Source organism: Camarhynchus parvulus, chromosome 1 (genome assembly GCF_901933205.1).
Source record: "Camarhynchus parvulus chromosome 1, STF_HiC, whole genome shotgun sequence".
Classification (NCBI taxonomy): domain Eukaryota; kingdom Metazoa; phylum Chordata; class Aves; order Passeriformes; family Thraupidae; genus Camarhynchus; species Camarhynchus parvulus.
The window spans coordinates 41,087,256-41,109,420 of record NC_044571.1 but is presented as its reverse complement, the minus strand read 5'-3'; the positions used below and the strand labels follow the sequence as shown (position 1 = coordinate 41,109,420).

The 22,165-nt window shown below is 38.2% G+C and overlaps 1 protein-coding gene across 1 annotated transcript in view; it reads left to right on the top strand.

Moving 5' to 3' along the window:
• DNAJC3 (DnaJ heat shock protein family (Hsp40) member C3) overlaps nt 1-22,165 on the top strand; it is a 30,465-nt gene that overhangs the window by 4,200 nt on the left and 4,100 nt on the right. The window contains exons 2-11 of the mRNA XM_030962361.1: nt 1,840-1,950; nt 4,900-5,024; nt 6,042-6,116; nt 11,620-11,772; nt 13,063-13,244; nt 15,137-15,256; nt 17,043-17,148; nt 17,244-17,364; nt 21,101-21,233; nt 21,982-22,130. Of these exons, the coding sequence (XP_030818221.1) occupies nt 1,840-1,950; nt 4,900-5,024; nt 6,042-6,116; nt 11,620-11,772; nt 13,063-13,244; nt 15,137-15,256; nt 17,043-17,148; nt 17,244-17,364; nt 21,101-21,233; nt 21,982-22,130 (1,275 nt within the window). The remainder of the gene's footprint in view (nt 1-1,839; nt 1,951-4,899; nt 5,025-6,041; nt 6,117-11,619; nt 11,773-13,062; nt 13,245-15,136; nt 15,257-17,042; nt 17,149-17,243; nt 17,365-21,100; nt 21,234-21,981; nt 22,131-22,165) is intronic.

The window sequence follows — 22,165 nt, the reverse complement described above, 5'->3', positions numbered from 1 at the left end:
GGGAAACACAGAAGGGATGAAATTTAAGAGTTTTTAGTTGGTATTAGGTCATGTTAAATACTTCAGTCTGTTTATAGTTTTATACCTACCATACTGCTAGCATACTTCCGAAGCCAGGGAAGTTTGTGGTGAGCTTTTTTTTCAGCTCTTAGTTTTTTCATTGTGTTTCATATACTTGTTTTGTCATTTTAAAGGACACTGGACTACTTGATGATTGAAGCTTTAAGCTAGTGAAGGAAAATGGGCAAGGAAGAATGTCCTTTTTTGCTGCAAGTTGGATACATAAAATGCGAATACATTTTTTATATGCCTAGAATTGACTTTAAAATGAATCGTTTAGTAAGATCCTCAAATAAATATTTTTCAAGTAGGCAGTTTTTTTAACTCCATGTACTTAAACAAAAATATTCACTGGAAATTTGGGACTTCATGAAGTAATTTCCATTAATTAAAAAAAATTTGCTTTCTGTCATTGTTCTAAAACAAATAATTGAGTGGAGCCCTTGAATCCAGCGTGCTGACTTATTGTCAGTCTTTTAGCAGATAGAACTGTCTCTAGTGGATGCAGAGGGGATTTTGTTCATTTTAGTAGAGACAGCTCAAGGATTTTCTTGTAATGTGGAATTAAAAGAATTATGAGCTGTATCATGGTGTAGAAAGGAAAAAATAAATTAAGAACCCAGGTGTTGAGAGCTCCTACATCTAAAATCGTGATGATTTGGTGATAAGAAATTACTGTTTGTTCATTACAAATACATTGTGGTTTAATCACCTTTCAGTGTGAGAAGTTTGAATATACTTTCCTTCAATCAGCTGTACTTTAACGTTTTAATTTGATTCTAAAAACAACTTTGGAGCGCTACTGCATTTTTGTATTTAAAGTGCCTATCTGAATCAGCTCAGTGCAAAACCTGAGTGAAATAAGTTATAAATCATTGGGTTTTAATATAATGTGCTTATTCAGGATTTCAATATATTGCCTTGCTTAAATCTAGGCATAGGGTATCCTCTTAATAAATGAAAATTTTTCTAGTGTGAAAGTTTTTTAATAGTCATAAGCTGGTGGGTAATTTGTAGTGGAATTCTGCCGTGATCTGAAGACTCCAGGATGCAGGACACGTGAAAAAGCTGTTGCTGAGTTGATGTATGTACAGCATGTACCTGCCCTTGGCTGCCCATTTCTTCTCAACAATAGTCTTTCCCTGTTGTTTGAGCAGCAGCAATTTATTAGCTTTAAACTCAAACTGGCACTTCTAAGACTTACCACTTTAGTATGGTTTTCATGCTACTGGTTAAAGGAAATAGGAGTGAGAATTTTAATTGTGTGTCTAAACTTGCAGTCCCGTAGAAGTTTGCCCTGGAAATTATAGAGACAAGTGTAGTGGATGAGAAGCCAATCTTTAAGTAGCCAAAGAGTTCTCAGTTAAGTATGAAGTTACCATCAGGGTCATGAATTTTAGTTTAGAACCTGTGTGTATTTGCTGCATGTGTGTGTTACGAGTCCTTTCCAGATTCTTCTGAAATTGAAAGTCAGAGTATGTTACTGAAAGTGTGGATGTGTATTTGGTGCCTTGTCACAGTGGGGTGCAAAGCAATGTCTTGTGTACTTTGACACATCCTAATTGGGACATACTATGAGGTTATTAGACTGCAGGGTGCTTTACAGAGTCTCAGAAGCCCTTAGATTGTAAAAGACCTCTGAGATTACCTAAAGTGCAGGAGGATGTGACTTCTGCCTCTGTCAATAATGGTTTGTTACATGTGTTGTATTATCACTGTATGTGTTTGCTGTAATCAAACTGTTCATTCAGAGCCTTCATCTTTTTGTTTTTCTTTAAGGAGCTGAGTGTGGAATAAATGCAGAAGTAGAAAAACAACTTGAAATGGGGAAGAAATTATTGGCTGCTGGGCAGCTGGCAGATGCTTTGTCTCACTTTCATGCGGCTATAGGTATGTATCTCAGGGAGGTGACTCTTGTACTGAAATACCTTTGGGTAGGTTCTTCTCACTGTTTGCTTCATTAAATATCCTGCTTTCTTGCAAATTACATTCCATGAATCACAGAATTTGGGCTATCTTTATACAGCAGTTTGGACAGAAGCCAGCAGAGATGCAGTAGAATATTTATGCTTTGGTTTTGATAAAAGAAAACTGTTAAATTAACTACACAATACATAAACACTTAAGTCACTGTTGTTCTAGAAGCTAGCTGTATGAAAGGAATTAGAGTTGACTCTGATATTATTTGATGAGGTATTCCCTGTCTAATCCCATCAAGATCAGGTTTCATCTTTATGATGTTTTTCAAAGTATGAGTATGTCTTTGAAAGGCTGACTTTATCCATGCTTTCTCCTATCCAGTGCTGTAAAAAATTCAATGTTTAAAATAGTCACTCTCTCTCGTCTTATTTTTTCTTAATTAAATCTTGAAGTAGGTGGTGTCTCAGTGAAACTGATGCTGCAAGTTTGAGATACTGAATTGGCAGTGGAGAGCAAAATTGTCCCTCTCTTGTAGTCAGATAGTGAGTTTGTTCTTGTTTGGTGTTCTGCATTTTCAGCAAACTGAGAAGTTAAATGCTTGCTTTTAAGAATTTTAAAACAATTTAGCTGATTAAATCCTTTAATTGAAGCCTAGAGACAGCACCAGTAAAAAGCAGTGTCCATTAACACTACAGTTTCTTAATTGCATGGTACTGTTTTAACTTCTTGGACTTTGTTATAATGTGTACAAGTGCATTTTTTTCCTCTGTGAAAAGAATATTACTGAGATGTTATACATTGATGAGTCATACTGTTAATACTTTTTAATTTATGCCTTGGTTTAATAGTGAGATGTAAACGAAACATGGGTTGCTTCTGAGTTATTAATATTTTCTTTGCATTCTCCAAGATCAACTTCCCTTATATAAAGAGAATGGAGGAGGCAACTTGCCTTTTTTTCTGTTATGGAAGTTCCTTGTTCCACCTAGATGCAGTCTGTTCTCCTTTGATTTGTATGTTGCTGCCAAAGCATTTCGATGGGGTCCGTGCACTGTTAGTGCTACAGCCTGATTTTTTCCTTTATTATTGATTGGCAAAGTTGAACTTGGATTTGATGAGGAGACCAGTTCAGTGTGTGGCTGTGCAGGTCCTGGTGGTGTTGTAGAGGCAGCAGTGGTGTGAGGTGCCTGCATGGGTGAAACCCACTGCTTTGCCAGCTGTGCTAGAGCAGCTTGTAGAAATATGCTGTGACCATCTCAGCTATGACCTTTATGGGATTCTTATTTGGATACTGATTTTGGCCTGATTGCCTCATTTTTATCAGACTTCTTTGGATTTTGCTTTTTTGAAAAGATTTTAAGCATGATTTGCCAGTTGTGCTTGTGAGGAGGTAAGAATTCTTTCCTGGCTGTACTGCATCATTGTAGACTGAGGTAAATAGATTTTTCTGTCTTGTCTCAGGCAGTATATTTTTGGTTTTTTTGCAAACATCTGAAATAGAAGAAAACTGCGGTCCATACTACCTCTCTTTAGTTAAATTTTCAACTCTTTCTTCCATCCCAGCTTATGCTTTCTGTCTGGGTTTCAATTGCTGTTCATTACTGTTGCTGGAGTGCTGAGGCAAAGCTATGTGTCAGATAATCATCTGGTGATGAAATGTGCTTTCTGTGTTAGCTCTTTCCTACCTTTCATCCTTTGTGTATTAATCAAGTTCCTTAATTTCAGCTGTCAATTTGTACCTAGCGTACACCTTTAGGACTCAATGGTGCTTTTTTTTTTAAAGGGTATTAACAGTTGAATTTATTTGGTGTTTATAATGCTGACATACAAAGACGCATACTGCATGGGAGTGCGTATTAAATTTCAGCTCTGGAGATGACCATTTTCACAATCAAGTTACTGTAGAGGAAGAGTACAGATAGCTTCTTCTTGGTAATGGAGGTGGCCAGCTATGAAACTTCGTTGCTGATCATAAGATTTTTGGTGGTGCTATTTCTTCCATTTATTTTGAAGTTCAACTTTAACCTCAGATGATGTGAGGAAGAAAAATACTACTTCTGTTCCTCAGATATGAATGTCTGCAAATTCTGAATTGATTTTTCTGTTTTTAATAGTATACTAAAAGGTTTTCTGTATTCCAACATTGGGATGTTTCAGTGGTTGAAGTTACTTTTCCTTGAGAGCCCACAGTAGCTGTCACCTGTTTCTGTTAAATACTGCATACAGAAGAATATTAAGAATATTATTCTTGTTTTCAGAGACTGATGTTTGCCTCTTGTGCAGGAGTATGTGCTAGCTTGGAGAGTGTTAAAGTTGCTGGATCTTGGAATTTTGACCAGGAGACAACATGGAATGTGTGGGCTCTGAAGTTAGCCTTCATGTTGATAGTGTATGTGCATTTGTCTGCTGGTGAGAGGGAATGTTGGTGCCCACTTTATTACTAAGGAAAGAAGTTGCTGATATTTCAATGAATGATATAAAGAGTTAGTGTCTGTGTTGACATTGCACTAACATATTAGTAATTTTGGGAGTATTTGCATGTATCCAATATGGTGATCAGCACCTGGGCTGGAAAATGATGAATTAATGTGCTTTCAAACGTAGGCCTGCAGCTGGAGGTAAAGCATTAATACATAGAGGCTGTTCTCCCATATAAAGCTGAAGAACACATGCATATTTGACCTTCACTCTCAATTATTTGGCATTTACAGTATTTGTGTAAACTTTATTGTTATATAATTAAACTGCACAGAAAATACTTCTTGCATAACATTACAAATTTTATGTCTTATTAATGTATGCCATTGTTTCCAGTGGCTTAAAAGTCAGATGATATATTTTTAGTCATTACGGTTCCACTGTACCAGAAATTTCAGTAGCTTTGAGATAGTATTCTGATTAGTGTTTGTTTATTTGCAGAGGGAGACTCTGAGAACTACATTGCTTATTACAGAAGAGCCACAGTGTACTTAGCCATGGGCAAATCTAAAGCGGCAATTCGCGATTTAAGTAAAGTGGTTGAATTAAAGCAGGACTTCACATCAGTAAGTATTACTGGAACTGAAGATTTGTTCAAGTGTTAAAAAAAAAGAACTGCTTCAAAGAAGGTTTGGGGTTTTTTTCAGACTTTGCTCAACAGGAATAGAGAATACATTGTCCCTCAGAGGGCTTTAAAGTGGGTAAAATAATAGCAATGGTGTATGTGCCTTAATTTGCAACAATGTTGAGTACAGTCTAGACAGTTATTTGAACAACTACTAGTTTTACTAAGTTAATGGATTTATACTAAACACTTCTCTCACTTGTGGTTATTCTGTTGTTCACCAAGGCTTTGCCATTTGGGACAGGGAGAAGAAAGCACACAGATGCCTCTGGGTTTTTTTTCTCTTAATCAGCATTAGATTTGAGGTATCTGTTTTCCACAGTAACTGTCCTAATCTCATTGCATTCCTGTGTGACTGTTGCTAGTTCAGATTTGCTTACCCCTTTCTCCATTCTGTGTACTATATGTGGAGACTGCCCTGCTAGTTGGAAACTGATGCTGAAGTCCTCTCCAACTGATTCTCTCCGCTCTCTTTTTTGTGAGCAGTGGCATGTCCTGTATAGTTGACAATAAAGGAGCGAATGTTAAATTCACTGTTGTATGAAAATATTCTTATTAGAAATCAAAGTCTTCTAAATCATTGACTTTTCTTTTTACGTAGCTTCTATTATTCTGAGAGTTTAATGAAATTATTAAATGTGGGAATTGTTTATTATTTCTGCTATTTAATATGTAAGCAATTATAATCAGAAAGGTGGTGTAAAGTCACATTCACTATGATTTGTGAAACTTCTTACGTGAGTTCTTTTCATAAAAATTGTCTGCTTTTTGTCCCTCAGTTCTGGTGCAGAACAATCCTTTGCCATTGAAGAGGCCTTATAAGAACATTGTTAAATCAAAAAGACAAAGAATGAGTGTCATGATCCCTGTTTCAGCTTGTTAGCTATACTAAGATGAAACTTGTGTTCATACTTTGCTCAATTCCCATTTGTAAATAAAAAGTTATGTTTCATTTCAGGCAAGATTACAAAGAGGACACTTATTGCTTAAGCAAGGGAAATTTGATGAAGCAGAGGATGACTTTAAAAATGTGGTAAGTTGGAGACCAGTGTTGAGCTACATCAGTACTTTTAAGGTTGGGTTCTGAGCCAAGGTCACATCTGAACTCTGATGCTCTGTAGAGTATATGCTGTCTAGGCCTGAGTTTGTCTTTCCTGTTCTTTGCAGGCATAGTAGCTAAGCAACTTTTGTATGAATAAATGACCGGTGAAATTGCAGTATAGTGATGCAGATGAAAGGGGGTGTTGTCTGAAACAAAGACTTGGGAAAGTCTTTCTTGTTTATGCCTGGTACTTCATGATCTCTGCTTACTGGTAGCTGAAGGAGCAGCCTTCATTCAGGAAAGAGTGATGTAGTTGAACTCTGGTTTACATCACTATATTGATGTCTCCCTGGGAAGTCACTAGGGGCATCATGGATCAACCTTTGCAGGTTCCTATCTCTTTTTACTGATTGCAGAAGAATTCTTGATTCTTAATTTTTAGTCACTGAGCAGTTAAATCAGTACATTTCGGTGGCATCCCTCTGTCTCCTAATCTGCAGAGTTCTCCATGTTCATGAATGTCTGACAGTACTTTCTCTTCATGATCAGGAATCGTGCAGCTTCCAGCTAGCTACAAGTAGTTGGATATTACGCACCTAAAACTCACTTGGGCTATTTTTAGTTTTGATGGGTATTTTGTGCATTTCAGCCCTATGCTGCCAAGCTAAACTGATCTAACCCCAGAAAAAAAGCCCTCAAAGAATATGAATCTAGATTTCCTCTCTATTGCACAAAATTAATGTAAATATGAATATACCTAAGATACAGTCTTCATTCTTGCTTGCTCTTCAGGAGTTGCTAGTTTGAACAGCTGGTGTGTCCCTTAAGCCAAAATAAGAAGAATTTGCAAAGAAACAAATGCTGTCTTGTTGGCTGTCTCTGAAAAGATTGATGAAAAAAGAAGTTGTGTGGTCCAGATTGCAGCTGTTTAATGGAAATCTTACTAGGAAGTGAGGATGACAAAACTGGAGTGGTTATTCTGTATGTTCTGCAGGGCAGCTACGAGGAATGGCTCTTGCAGGTAGAAATGCACCAGGCAGTTCTTGTGTCTGTAGCAGAGCTCCAGCAGCTTATTCTGAAGTTCACGTAGCAATGGCATCTCTGGCTGCTTCTTCCCTCAGTAAGTTTCTTAGGAGTGTGTAGTCTGATAGCAGCGCAGCCCTGCTGTCTGCAAATGTGGGTGAGAGTTGCTCAGCTCGGATTAACTGAGGACACAGTTGCTGCAGTAACAATTATGCAGTGTCAGGGTTGATTGTGAGTCTGTGTGTGCATCTCTTTGCAGTTACTGTTTCTTGAAGTATTGCTTAATGCTGCATATGGAATTGTTTCTCCAGTCAACTGTAAAATATCTTTTCCTATTGCCAAACCTGCTGCAAAAATTTATTTGCTGCCTTTGGTCAGTTCAAATAGTTACAGTACTCAATCAGGATCAGGCTTTAAGTCTGAAGTAGAACAGAGTTTCTTCCCAGAAGCTAATGTAGGAAACGAGCATATTAGTTCTCAATCTGACTTCCATTTTCCTTTGTTTTGTTAGCAGTGTTGTCTGTGTAATTAGGGTGGTCTGTTTTGAAGAGCATAATTTTCAGTTAAGTACAATATATTCAAGCAAAATGACTAAATACTAAAGTAGTAATTTGCAAAAGGTTAAATTGTTCATGTGTGGAGTGGGTTAAATTGTGCTACATACCTTGAAATCTTTAAGTGGAATACCTGTTTCTTTGAGAGGTTTTCCTTGTTTTTTAAATCTTGCAGATTTCTCATTCCTTCTCTTGTAGTCATGTTCCTTAAAAAGGGTCTCAATAATTTAGGAGATGCAGTCATTTTTGAGGGAGAGAAAGCAGGAAAAATTCAGCCCATCTAAATGGAGAGAAGGATGACAGGTAAACTTTCACATCTTGTCAGACCAGTGGCTTTGGGTAGAACTTCAAAAAAACCCATAACTATTCTTCATATAAAACAGTAAACCTGTCCTTTAATGTGTACTTGTGGAAAGAAAATTAATGTATTCAAATTCTTTCTATATAATTTCATAGTATCAGGAGAAGGTTTCATTGTGAGCACCCTAAATATCTTTAAATGATTGATTGCTAAGCAGTTTCTCTGTATATTCCTGCCCTCTCTGGCATATCAGTACTGGCTGCCTTGTGAGGCAGTGCTAGTGTGAGAATGGGCAGTGGAAATGCCTAGCTGCAAAGGATACAGTATTCCTTTTTGGGAGCAGAGCCTCTTGAGATTCAGCCTTCATGTGTTATTTTTAGCTGTGTTTTTTTTTGTACTCTGTACTTTCCTGTTGGCTGAAATTAATCACGAGGTATGGATAGAGGGTGTGATTCAGACTTGTGCCTTCACATATTAAGCAATGCTGTGTTTCTAGAAACCTCTCCTTTTGGCCAACAGATGAATCAAGCTGATTAAATTTTTTACATGGGTCAGGTTTTACACATGAAACAAGGAGTAAGCAGAATTCCTTTGGTGATTTTACAAAGTTGTTGCTCGTGCTGTATGAATAGTAATTATTTCTCTGCTACAACTTTGGTTTAGTGTTCATATGCTTTAATATCAAGTTCCTTCTGTTTGGGTTAGTGGTTTCTGATTAACAGAAGTCAGCAGGACAGATCTGTGGGTGCATCAACATTCGTGTCCAGGGCCTCAAGCCATGAAAATCCTGGAATGTTTATTTTACCTGTAAGCATGTGATTTTTACTGAATATAAAAGGGATATTGGCATACTTTCATTGATGGAAGGCCTTCCGGAAAGGTGACAAAAACAATGCAGATCCTGGCAGCCCTATGTGCCTTTCAGTGTTGTCAGTGACTCTGCTTATGTTTGAGAGGAAATTACAAGCATTTGAGTTGGTGAATTCTGTAGAAGGTACGGAATTAGAGCCTTGTCTATTGGAAAGTGGGGAAAGGTCCAAATTGTTATATTTCTTTCAAATTCTAGTCTTTTTTTAAGACTGACTGTAACACAGTGCAATTTATTGCAATAAATATTGTAAATGGAGGTGTCCTAAATAGACAATTCTGTCTGCCTCGGAAGAACAAACACTTGAAGGCTCTACACTGAAGGCACCGCTTCTAGTTCCACTAGATGTCAGCCAAGACCAAGTGACTGAGCTCTGTACATCTGCAAATTGCTTTCTCATCTAAAGCCTCGCCTGTTGCAAAATACGTTGGACAACAGCTTTCCATGGTTGGTTGTTATATGTAATAGTACTGTTTTGGATGTAGGTGGGAGAGGCCATCTTATGGCACTGTGAGTTAATCAAATTGGGTTAAGTTACTAGGCAATCTAGTTGGCTGTTTGAGGCTCTCTTAACCACATCTGAGATATTTAATATAACATTAGATATTTCCAAATACATTTCTCCTGTTTTTTTTTTTTTCATCTGTCTGTCATTTTAGCTGTGTTACCTGATATGTTACCAGTGCTGGGCTTTCTTCTGTGCAATGTCCTTGAGTGGATGGATGTCTTGCTCTTAGATACCACAAACTATGGACGTTCCCTCATATCCCTTGGTTCCCTGTTTTACAACCTGAATGAGCAGGCTTCTTTTCGCTTTAGTTAATGTTACTTATTTAAATATCATAGCAATATGCTATTACTTATTAGGAGCTTATGAGTGTTTATTTTCATCATACTGTAGCACACACTCAATGACTTTTGTTTGAATGATACCTTGAAAAATTTCCCTGTCTCTAACTGGACATGTTGTGCTACCTAAAATTACCTAGGATGATTGACTCAAATGGTCTTGATTACTATTGGACTTGCCTCCATGATTGTAACATTGCTTTTCATATTCCACTGACATTTTCTCCAAATACATTACCGGAAACATACCTTGAGTCTAAGGAGATCATAAGTTTTCATGGAAGTATAAGGCTCATCCATAGCAAAGGCTCTTAATTTTTAAGCAAATGCTGAGAAATTGAGGAAGAAATCAAACAAGTCTGCTGGAACTAAAGAGTTCAGAACTTCAGAGAGTTTTGTAGACTTGGTATTTTTTGAAATTACAAGTGCAGAAATTTGCTTCTGCTACAAGCTCCAGATTTTAGGGAGAGAGTGGATGTGCAGCATCAAGGGCTTATAGGCAGAGTTCTAATCAGAAGAAAAGCTTTATGAGACTTACATTGCGAATCTTACAAAGAAAGAAAACTCTTTGATCACATTGTTGTTCTCTTGCTGAAAGACAATGTAGGGAATAAAGGAGAATTTTCGGATCTAGGTACAAGTTGATTTTTGCCAGGTAAAATGAAAAACTGCATAAGATTCAAAAAGATTTATAAAGAGGAATTGAAGACAAAGTATGGGACCTGTGCATCATTTTGGTATAGAATTTAGGCTTTTTCCTTTTGTATACTCAAGTGGTAGAACCAGGGGAAATTCTGGTAAAGGACTTCTGAGGCCTGAAGTTGAATAATGTTAGAGACATAAGCACAAAATACATGTATTTCAGAAACGTACTGGTGAGAAAAAGGGAGATGGCCACTTCAACATAAATGGGGGAAGAAAAAAGTATTGGATGTCTTTGAGTGACTTCAGTTCACATTCTGTGTATAGAATGCAAGATAATGCAAGTTTTTACTTAAAAACAAACAAGAAAAGTCATGCTGATTTATCCCTTTTAAACTTTGAAAGTCATTGAACACCAACAAGTGTGAAGTCAGCGATTCTTTCAAGCTACAGTAATGCTACAAATTCCCTGGCTTTGCAAGGGAACATCTGAGATTCTCTCTGGCCGTGTGTATCTTCCTGGGTGATAGTAAAGCTGCCTGAAAGATATTTTTAAATTTTTTCTTTGACAAGATAAACCTGCCTAAGAAAGAGGCAAGTACAATGTAATGACTTCCACTTGCTCAGAGAGAGGGGTTAAGAGAAATGAGAGTCCTTGTAGACAAAATACTAGACTTGTTTAAAACTACGTAAGAAACAGGACGCCTGACTGCCCAGCTGAGTCTTTTCCCTGGTTGTAGCCACTTAACTTGCTGCTGCAGCCACTCTTTGTGAGGAAAATGTAAGAAGCACAACTTCACAGTAACAACTGTCTGGAACATGTTTCATTTATTTCTGCTATGAAGTTATAAATGTGTATAGTGCTTAAAGGGAGAGATGCAATTAGGCCATGTGATTACACTGTCTGTTGCTCTGAGGAATCCAGCGTTTAACAGCTGATAGCAGCGGTGAATTAATCAGGTTACACAGAGGTCCACAACGTCCAGCAGGTGATGGGGGACAGTGACTGTTGTGTTTGATGTGTCCAGTGATGATTGATCAGGCATGAAGAACTGGATTTCTTTGACTTCTGACATCTTGCATTGAATCTCAAAATGTTTTTTTCTTCTGAAGTTCAGAGGTAGAAATACTTCCAGTGGAGTTTGGAAACCCACTTTATTCTCAGCTTTAGTCAGTTCTCCATGATATGATTATTCATGGGACTGAAAGAGATCCTTGAACAAGCATTTGAGCCTCTCTCCTTATCCATGTTTGCAGCTCAAATCCAATCCTAGCAATAATGAGGAAAAAGAAGCCCAGACTCAGCTGACAAAATCTGATGAGCTGCAGCGCCTACATTCACAGGCATTATCTGCCTACCAGCAAGAGGATTATGGAGCTGCTATTTCTCTTCTTGATGAAATCTTGGCAGTAAGTGTTAAGTCAAATGGTACTGTGAAAGTAAGAACTTTTGACATCTTTGTTTTTGTTTAATAGTTTCTTTACTGATGTGAAAATAACTTTGGTGTAACCAGTTTAGTTTTGCTGAGCACTGTGGGTCTATAATTGTGTTGGAGAGAGGAGAGGGCTGAGCACTAGCTGCAGAAGAAGTCATAGTCTGTCTTAAAGATACTTCAGTTAAACATCAATTACAGATAACTTTATTGATTATACTTTTCTATTTTTCTACAATTTGTTATTCTTGGGGAAGCTGGGAAGAAGTTTTTCTGAAATCAGTGAAGTTTTGCCAAGTATAGGAGTTAGTTTTTTTTTAATCTGGATTTTTCGTTGTATATATGCAGACAGTTTTAGTCTTGAGAAAATGAAGTAAAAAAGATTAAAAAAAACCCCACAAAATTAAAAATGTAGATAGCTAGCTGAATTTTCATCTTGTTCCTTAGGTATCTGTATTCATTGAATCTTAATTGGTGTAAATAGCCTGATAGTGCAATGTAAATAACTTAGTCATGTGGGCATTTTGTGTGTCATATAGAAATGTACTGAAAGACAGTTAACTGCTATGACTCTGCACATACAAATTAGTGCTGTTGACTTGGAGTTAACAACCTTGGAGCTTTTGGTGATGGAATGGCCACAGTGAATGAATTGGTTTATGGGGAGGTAGCGTGGAAAAGCAGGAAAGCCTCCTCTAAGAAGATAATTTCCAAACAACTGATAAGACTTAGACAGATTTAATTCCCTAAATCAAATTTTGATAGGCAGTTTCTCATAAGTAATTAGTTTTGCCTTACTGTGACAATTTTACCTCTCTTTATTCTTAAAATCCAGATATTAAGGTCAAACTTGGTGGAGCTGCATCTTACCCACAGGCTTCTTCCTGGAGGACAGCCGACAGCTTGGTCCTTGCTGTTCATTACCTCTATTCTTTTGGGAAGATACAATAATTTATGATTCTGATATCCTTTCCTGGAGGCTCAACAGACTGTTCTAGTTTAAGCAATGCCAGTAGATTTAATTCATCTCTCTGCATGAGTTCATTGCATCATTTACAAAATTTTCAGGCCTTTGTTTTTCTATTTGGGCAGGTGCATCACAGCATCCACCAGGAAGCAGAGATGCTAATTTCATGAGCTCTGCATGCAGCTTGAACCTTGTGCTGTTGCAGTTGGCAAAGTGAAATTAAATGGGATTTTTCTTTTGGGGAGCAAAAGAACTGAAGTGTTATGGACCAAAAACAAGCTTTAATTTTGATTTCTCAAGGTTTGTGTTTGGGATGCAGAACTACGGGAGCTTCGAGCAGAGTGTTACATAAAGGAAGGGGAACCAAGCAAAGCCATTAGTGACTTGAAAGCTGCTGCCAAATTAAAGAATGATAATACTGAAGCCTTCTATAAAATCAGCAAAATATATTATCAGCTGGGGGACCATGAATTATCTCTCAGGTAATTTTACTATTTGCTCTAATCATTATAATTGAGACAGAAAATATAATTATATAGGTAATGATAAACCATGAAGTATCTCTTGTATGAGGTTTGGATGGAGAATGCTGTGGTCTAGATCTGATAAAGGGAGTTCCTTTCTAGAAACTAAGGATTGGCAGTGAAGAAACCCATGTTTGTTCTTGGCAAGACCAACCATCAATGGTTCGAGGCATCCTGTTTCCTTAAACAGAAGCCGGAGTCCCTCTCCATCAGAGATGCTTAGAAGTGCTGTTTTTGTTGTGTTTCTCCTAGAAGGAAGTGCTTCTCTAAATTTCCTGTAATGGAGCTTTTTTTTTTTTTTAACTTTAAACCTCTGTTGAATTTAAGATGCAAACAGAAGATGTCTACATTATGTTATAAGCTTAAGGATAAATAAAAAGTACAGGAGCATCCAAGTATGAAGAGTTTGGGGTGCAGAGCTGTTTGCCTCTCATTCCTGCAGACAGTCCTGGATGACTTTTTTATAATGCCTTGTCCTTTTATTCAAACTGAGTTAAATTTAAGGTCTTATTCCCATATGTCCCTAGTCAATCTGGCAGATAACTGCCCTTGCCCAGTCTGGACTGTTCAGTTTGTGCTCTGTGCCTAGCTGCACAAATGATGGAATTCTTCCTATTGCACAGAAGTGGTTTCTGTGCCAATCATAATTTCAGATGTGCTGCCTTCATCTCCAGAATCCTTCCAAAATTATTTCTGCCACAGAGTCCCTTCAATAAGGTGAAGAGAACTGAAAAAGCCTGTGTTTCTTTCATTGGCAGATGGAAACTGCATGTGATTATACTTGCAAAAGTTTGTTTTATAGCTAGCCAAAAGTAAACATGAAAGTAATTGGTTTGCATTAGGCATTCCCTTTCCAGAGCCTACTTAATCTTGTGAGCTCATAGGTCACTTCTGTGATGACTTTAGGGAGGTGGCCATCACTTTGCCCAGTGATTTCAAGTATAGGTGGCATTTTAAAGCACGATTGAGGGCACGGTTGGAGAACAGAACGGAATCAGAAAGAAAGGGATAAGCCTCTTTCCTTTATTCTTATCTGATACCATTAATTTTTGCATCATGAGATATGCTGATAAAGAGTTGTATAGCTCTTGAACTTGCTGGGTGCTCTCTCTTGTCCTTCCCTTAGTTTCTTCCTCTTAAAGGCCTAATTGTTTTCAAATAGTAGGATATTTTTGTCTGTGCTTAGGAACAAAATAAGATTTTGTAATCTCTTTCTGAAATTGACATAGTGGTTGTGCTATGATGACTCTGTGGGATCCAAAACATTTATTCCTTCATATGACTGCATTCTGGAGGTTTTTGGTTTTTTTTTTAGACTTTGTACTATTTTGACACATATTTTCCCTAATCAGAGTCTGATTAAACATTCTTCATGGTGAAACATCAGCCTCAGGCTTGGCTGAGATTCCATCAAGGAGGTTTGTGTCTTAGTTGAGCTTTCTATTTCAAGCAGCACAAAATACACTTGAGTGTAGGAATTTTGTAATATATCTATCTATTCATCTGATAACTGCTGAATATAATTTCTTTCACAGAGTGCCTTTTCCTTCAAAGATACTCTTTAGCTCTTTAGTCAGTTATTACTGTAGCATTTAATCTTTTGTGTATTTGGCAACACAAAAGAATTAAAATCAAACCCAGATAAGTATCCCTGTATATTTTGGAAGACTCTTTTTGGTCTTACTTTATATTAATATTTGGATGAAGGGAGAGATCTATGAAAGAGCTCAAGTGTTGTTCTGAACAGTTTGTATATGCTGAATTGTGTCTCCAGGTAAAATTTCATAGTATGTGGTGACCGAGGTGTGTTGTTTTTTTTTTTTCACTTCTCTTTACCTCCCTGTGAAAAGTGAGGTCCGGGAATGTCTGAAACTGGACCAAGACCATAAGCAATGCTTCTCTCTCTATAAGCAAGTAAAGAAGCTCAATAAGCAGATCGAGTCAGCAGAGGAATTCATCAGAGAAGGCAGGTAAGTATTCACTGCTATATAAAGGAAAAAAATAGAAGAAATCCCACAAATGAAGCACCAACTTACTGATTGAGGAGCTGATTAAAGTGATGCTTTTTGCATGTGTCAGTTGAAGTGGGTACTGAGCAGAGCTCTCAAATTACAATTAAAATAAATATTGACTTGCATAGCAACTATTCTATTCTGATTCCTTCTGATGCCACTGTGTCCCTTTTGCATACTTAACTTCTTTCTGCAGCAGGTTGTAAGAAAAACAGGGATGAGAGTTTTCAGCTCTCATATATTATTACTGAGCACTGATGGGAACCCCATCTGAGCACTGGGCTCCCCAGTGCAGGAGAGATGAAGCTACTGAGAAAGTCCAGTGAAGTTCCACTAAGATTGGAGGCGAGGAGCATCTCTCTTCTGCAAGGAAAGGCTGGGATGGCTGAGAGTGTTTGCCCTGAGACTTCTGTGCTACAGGGTGATTTCATCAATGTAGCTGAAGGGAGGGTGCAAAGAGGGCAGAGCCAGGCTCTGCTCGGTGGTGGTCTGTGATGGGATCAGGCCAATGGCTGCAAACTGAAATGTGAAGTTCCCTTGAAAGTTACGATAGCTTTTTACACTGTGTCATTTCCACTGGTGCAGGTTGTCCAGGGGGTTTATGGAGTCTCCCCACTTTAGAGTTATACAAAAGCACTTTGGACACAGGTGTAGGCAGATTTCTAGAGGTGGCCCTGCGTGGGCAGTGGGGTTAGACGAGATGATTTCTAAGAGTTCCTTCCAACTTCAGCTATTCTGTGATGAAAGGACCATATCTTAAGACTAAAACCACTTAGTAACTCTGCAGTGCCTTGATGGCAGAAGTGGTTCTGACTGATAAGCTTTTTTTCTTTCATGCACCTTATTCAATGATAGACAGTGCCTCTGTATTCTTGTAGTTCTTGCTATACTTCAATTTTGTGTTCCCAAGCACATGACATCCAGCTGTAAGGACCCTGAACAAATAATTAGGTATTGTCAAGGTGGCTTTTTAAAATAAAGTATATCAGGAGTCTGAATAAGCACAACTGATGCCGCCTTTATTAAGCCAGAAGCCTATTTGGAGTCTTTTCACTTATTTAATCCAGCATCAGCGAAGTTTCAGGGAGTCTGAGAGCTTGCATTTCTCTAACTTGTAGCAACCTGTGAATTCAGTCTCACTCTTGTATTTTTAGGTAAATGTTCTAATCTGTTTCTCACTCAAACCATGTAACTTTAGCATTTTGAGGCCTTCACAGCAGAATAACACTTGACTGTGTGACTTGTGAAAAGAAAAGGAGAAAACATCTGCCTGATTAAAACTGTCATAAGGAGCTTTTTTTGTACCTCTGTGAATAGGTACCTTTTGTAGTGTGCAGATAGTCGGGACTCTTACTGTGAGCACAGAACTGAGTCCATTTCAGGTAGCAGTGGGGGAGATGTTTATTTTGAAGTGGAGTGCCATGTTGGACAGGAGGCAAATCTGGAGACCCTTGGCTGTGCATGGTGAAGGATTGCTATTGTTGTTGCTTGTGCATAAGCCTGACAGGCCTAGTGCCTGCTCTTCTGCCTCTCAGCACAGAGAAGGGAATGGGAGTGTAATTCTTGAAGTGCCTGCAAGTTTCCTTTATACTGTTGTTCTACACCTGGCCTTTAAGGCTATTGAAGGGAAGGTCCTTTGGTAGAAGGATGGGAGAATCTGTGAATTTTAAGAATTTTTAAATAAAACGCAACACCCTGAGATAGTGATTACATTTCATGATATTACGCTTTGTGATTTAAACAGGTATGAAGATGCTATCAGTAAATATGAGTCTGTAATGAAAACTGAGCCAGAAGTCCCAGTTTATTCTACTCGTGCCAAAGAAAGGATCTGTCACTGCTTATCAAAGGTAATTCTGCTTATCTCGCTCTAAATGTCTTCAAGACAAACAGGAAACAAAACTTCCACAACTACATGACTTTGGTTTTACTTTTGCCTCTCTAGAATCAGCAGGCTACAGAAGCCATCAAACTTTGCTCAGAAGTTCTGCAGCTGGAACCAACCAATGTGAATGCCCTGAAAGACAGAGCAGAAGCTTATTTGCTAGAAGACATGTATGAAGAAGGTACTTTTATGCCGTTGGCACATACTTAATGTGGATGTTTAAAATGTAGTCTGTGTTTCAAAGACTTTTTTTTAACATGCATTTTGATTCTACACCATGTTGTCCTTAATTAGCCCTGGTAGTTGCAGATTTACAAAAATACTTGGTGGTAATTTTGTCTTGATTAGTGTAAGTGGAATGTACTTGTTTTATCTACAGCAGAGTTGTCTTTACAACAGCGGACTGTGTTCAGGATGTTTTATGGGACTGTGCAGATTACTCAACTCAGAGACGTTTTATATAATCAGCAATGTCAGAGAATTGCATTTAGGTAAAAGGTATATAGAGTTAGGGTAATGTAAATCCATTTTAGGAGCTCCATTTTCATGTCTTGAGATGGCAGCATGAAATAATGCTGCTCTATTCCCTAGCATGTGCTGAGGGCAGAGGAAGGTAACAGCCATTGCTTCTCCTCCATGGATCTCTGTAGTGTTGCTCAGAGAGTAAACTGATTCTATTCCCGAGGCTGCATTTTCCATATGGAGTTTCTGTACAATGCATCCTATTACATGGAGTGATAGAAATGACCTCTACGATTATCAAGACCGACCATTAACCCAGCACTGCCAAGTGCACCAGTAAACCATGGTGTCTCCAAGTGCCATATCTGCATCACTTCTAAATACCTCCAGGGAAGGTGACTCAGACTGTAGCGAATTGGAAGAAAGAGAAGTTTTTGACAAGGTTCTGCACAAATGCAGACAGCCAACCTGGTCTTGTGCTGGGGCAAATGCCTCCCTGTTACAGGATATAGGGAAACAGAGAGGACATACCTGGGGTCTGGGAGTGCATTTTTCCTGTGCTGGTGCATGCTGGGCTTGGTTCTTCCAAGTGAAGAACCATGCTAGAGCAGAACTGTGCTTCTCCAGATTGTGTAACATCTCCTGTGCCTTCCCCCTGCCCTTGACAGCAGCGAGGTGGATGTAGTTATACTCTGCCTTCCAGCAGAGCCTCCATCAACAGCATTGCAGCCCATTACTGTTCATCTGCCTGGAGGTGTCTTCATTTATCTTTTGATGGCTGGTTTCTCTTTGCCACAGAGAACACCAGAGCAATTAAAATTGTAGTCTCATATTTAAAGGGGCAAAATGATTCTCATTCTTCCCTCAAAAATATTTTCAAGCTGGAGGCACCTATTTTCTGGTTAAAGGTAGGAAATTTCCAAGTACTTGTAATTCAGAACTTTGAAGGTGATTATTGTTAAGTGTTCAAGATGCAGTTCACTTTGTATAGCTGTGTTCTTGAGATGGTTTTAATTACTTCATAATCACATGGGATCCAAGGCTTGTCTACAGAGACAGATGTTTAATGACTCCATTTCTGGCATACCTCGTAAGTACAGGAGTCTATCTGTCTAGAGCACAAGTTTTGTCAAAAAAAGAAAAAAACCTGCCTTGCTGTTTCAAAATTAGTCAGAACATACTAATTTTTGTGTTTGCTTTTTTTCCTCTCCCCACTCTACTACTGTAGAGATTTCAGTAAGAGCATAAAGTGTTTCTGTTACTTCTCTAACAGTCTTGGCATGAATGTAGGTTGTCTGCAGTTACTCATGTTTGATGGGAAATTGGCCATCATTCCACATACAGAATTAATCTGTCACCTTTGGAAAAACGCAGGCAAGATACCAAAGCCAGCAAAGTTGTTCAGACATACAATATGATTACCTTTTGAGAGATCATGAAGATTCTTGTATAGAAATAGTGAGAGTTAGATTTGACCGAAGTATTTAAACTGAAAGTGACATTGGGAGGTAGTTGCTCCTTTCATGTCATGGAGCAGGATGAAAGGAAGTTTTCTGAAATAGCAGACCAGTAAGAAGCAGCAGTGACTCTTCTGTTTGCTTGTGAGATACTACTCCTTTTAGAAATAGTGACTCAAAAGAATTGATTAAATATCTCAGTTGACATGCTAGGAATTAGTAATAAGTCTCCTGGCTTCATAGTGAACTTCTTGTGGTCATGAAGTTGCCATCCTTTTCCACCTGCTTCCAACCTTCACCCCTCAGATGAAGAGAGCAAAGAGGAAAATCCCTACACTGAAGTGTACCATTAAAGAGGGAAGGGGCAATGTATACTTGCAGGGTGTGCTGGATGCATTCCCTCTGCAGTGTGCCGCACTGAAACATCTTCCCTTGTGCTTAATGCTTGCAGTCCTTAAATAAGGAAGTTGATTAAGAAAAAAAAAGAGAGATCTAATACTGTCATGGCAGGTAGCTGACCCCTGAGCAGGTTTCCCATTATGGTGCTGTAGGTGATGTGGTGCTCAGTGAGGCTGGGCAATCTAACCTGCATTTGGCAGGACATTCTCCTAGCCCCTCCTAGTATTACCTGAAGCAGATGTAGTTCAGTGGGGCTTAACATTACTGGTGTAATAAAGCAGCATAATGAAGTCCCTGCATTTTCACTGCTTTTATTAGTTTTGATAGTATATATTCAGCACAGATATTAGTGCGCAGTCCTGTTTTGGGGTTTTTTTTAATGACTGGACAAATTATTAAAAATATGAGTAGAAGCCAGAATGCTTTACGCAGCAAAGGCAGTGTCCTGTGATGTGAAAATAAATAGAAATTTCGTTTGATTTGTAGTAGCCTAGGAAATTGTTTGGGCTCTGGCAATACTTTTTGGAGGGTTTTTTTTTCAGTAACTGAAACAAGATTGCAGTGGTATCAGATGTCTGGGTAATACAAATTCATTAGCACTTCCTGCTGTCTTGCTCAGAAACAGTGGAAAACAAATGTAACACCTGCTGAGAAATAGCATCTGCTTGGAAATAATCTGATGCAAGTACTTTGTCTAACTTGAGAAACTTAAGAGACTTGGATCTGCAAATGAGACCTTGAGGATTATTGTAACAGTGAAAGAAGAGCAGTCTTATTAAAGACTTCAACTTGCTTCCCTTGATAAATTTTGATATTAAAGAATATATCAACTTGGTGTCTTAAGTACTGGCAATAATACTAGAATTTACTTAAAGAAGCGTAGACCTCAAATTTCTTAAAAATTGTTGTCTCTTCCTTTCATTCCTGAGAAATGAAACTCTTAAAATAAAAGTGAGAGCATGCCTTTGGAAAAAACCCACTAAAATATAACTGTTTGCATATTATGCATGCAGAGGTGTAAAAAGCCAATATTTGCCTTTTGCTAACAATATGCACTTACTGGTAGTCTGAAATCTGTCTTTATAGTCACTAAAGAGGAAGAGACTTTCTATTGTGTTGATTGAGTGCAGACTGGGGGAGAAGAATGAGTATTCATTTAAGGACTCTGGTTAATTCATCCTTCAGTTGAACAACAATGTGGGACTAATGTGCAGTGGGCTTTTCAAGTACTAATTGCTGAATCTTTCTTGGTTTCTGTTTCTTCATCCCAGTCCAAGATGCATTATGTTCATCCTTGTGGCTGTAGTAATGTCCAGAGAATGTTGTGACCTACATTGGTACCCTCCCTTCTTTTTCATGTCCCACAAGTGTGATGAACCTAAAGAAAGAAAATTACCTAATTCATGTGTAAAAGTGAATTTCCTCTATCCCACGATTTTCTAATTTAAGAAAAAAAACCCAAAACATGTAATGTTGAAACTAAAGTTTTGCTGTTTCTCTATGGTAATAACATAGCTTCAGTTTTGTTGAGTGGCTGAATTCTTTAACTGGAAGTTTGTGGAGTAGTGAAACCTTTTTTCATTGACTTTTTTATAAAAGCTATTAAAGACTATGAGACTGCTCAAGCCAATAGTGAAAATGACCAGCAGATTCGGGAAGGGCTGGAACGTGCCCAGAGAATGCTGAAGCAATCACAGAAGAGGGATTATTATAAAATCCTGGGAGTAAAAAGGTGAGCTACTAATTCCAGAGATGATGATGTGAAAGGTGGTTATTTGAACCAGTACTTCTAGGGCTGATCACTTGAATTTGTTCTGCTGAGTGTTAATTTTTGTTCTGTATCTTGCTATCTTCACTCTTCTGCTGTACTAATTTTTAACGTTCAGCTTGTAAAGTGGCATTTGTTTACAATTCCTTTAGAAAGAATGGAAAAACAGCAAGAAGAGAGGAAATAAATTCTTTGGGAAGAAATTCTTAGTATAGATGATCCTGAGTCATGTGGATGAGTTGGGGAAGAAGTGAAGACTGGCAAGAATTACTAGAAGTAACAAAAATTGTGGCAGATAGTGTGATAGATCTGGAAAGACTGACTGAACAACTTCCCTTGCTAATGAGGAGCAAGCAAAAGTTCTGAACTAGTATTGGTCATCCTTCCAATTGTGAGCTAATTTGATCTGTTTTTTGTTATCCATCTGATGGTAAATTCCTCAGACTGAGAACTATATTCTGCAGAGTCACTGCAGTAGCATCTTTCCAAGAGAAGTATATGGGTGGTGAAGGAGAGAGTGAGGAATTTTTGCTTAAGGTTGCAACTTGCTTCCTTTGTTTTGTGTGAAGAGTCCTCAGTGCCACTTGCAGAAGGTTAACAGCACCTCATAACTTTCCTGATGCCCTTAGTGTCTCAGTGTTTAAAATAAACTTCATTAGTGTGGCATATAAGCAACCAGAAAATGAAGTTATCTGTAATTTTATCCATCTAGAAATGCTCGAAAGCAAGAAATCATAAAAGCTTACAGAAAGCTGGCATCCCAGTGGCACCCTGATAACTTCCAGAGTGAGGAAGAAAAAAAGAAAGCAGAGAAGAAGTTCATCGATATTGCAGCTGCTAAAGAAGTCCTCACTGACCCAGGTAATGATGCAGTAGCTTCTTAGTTTTAGTCACTT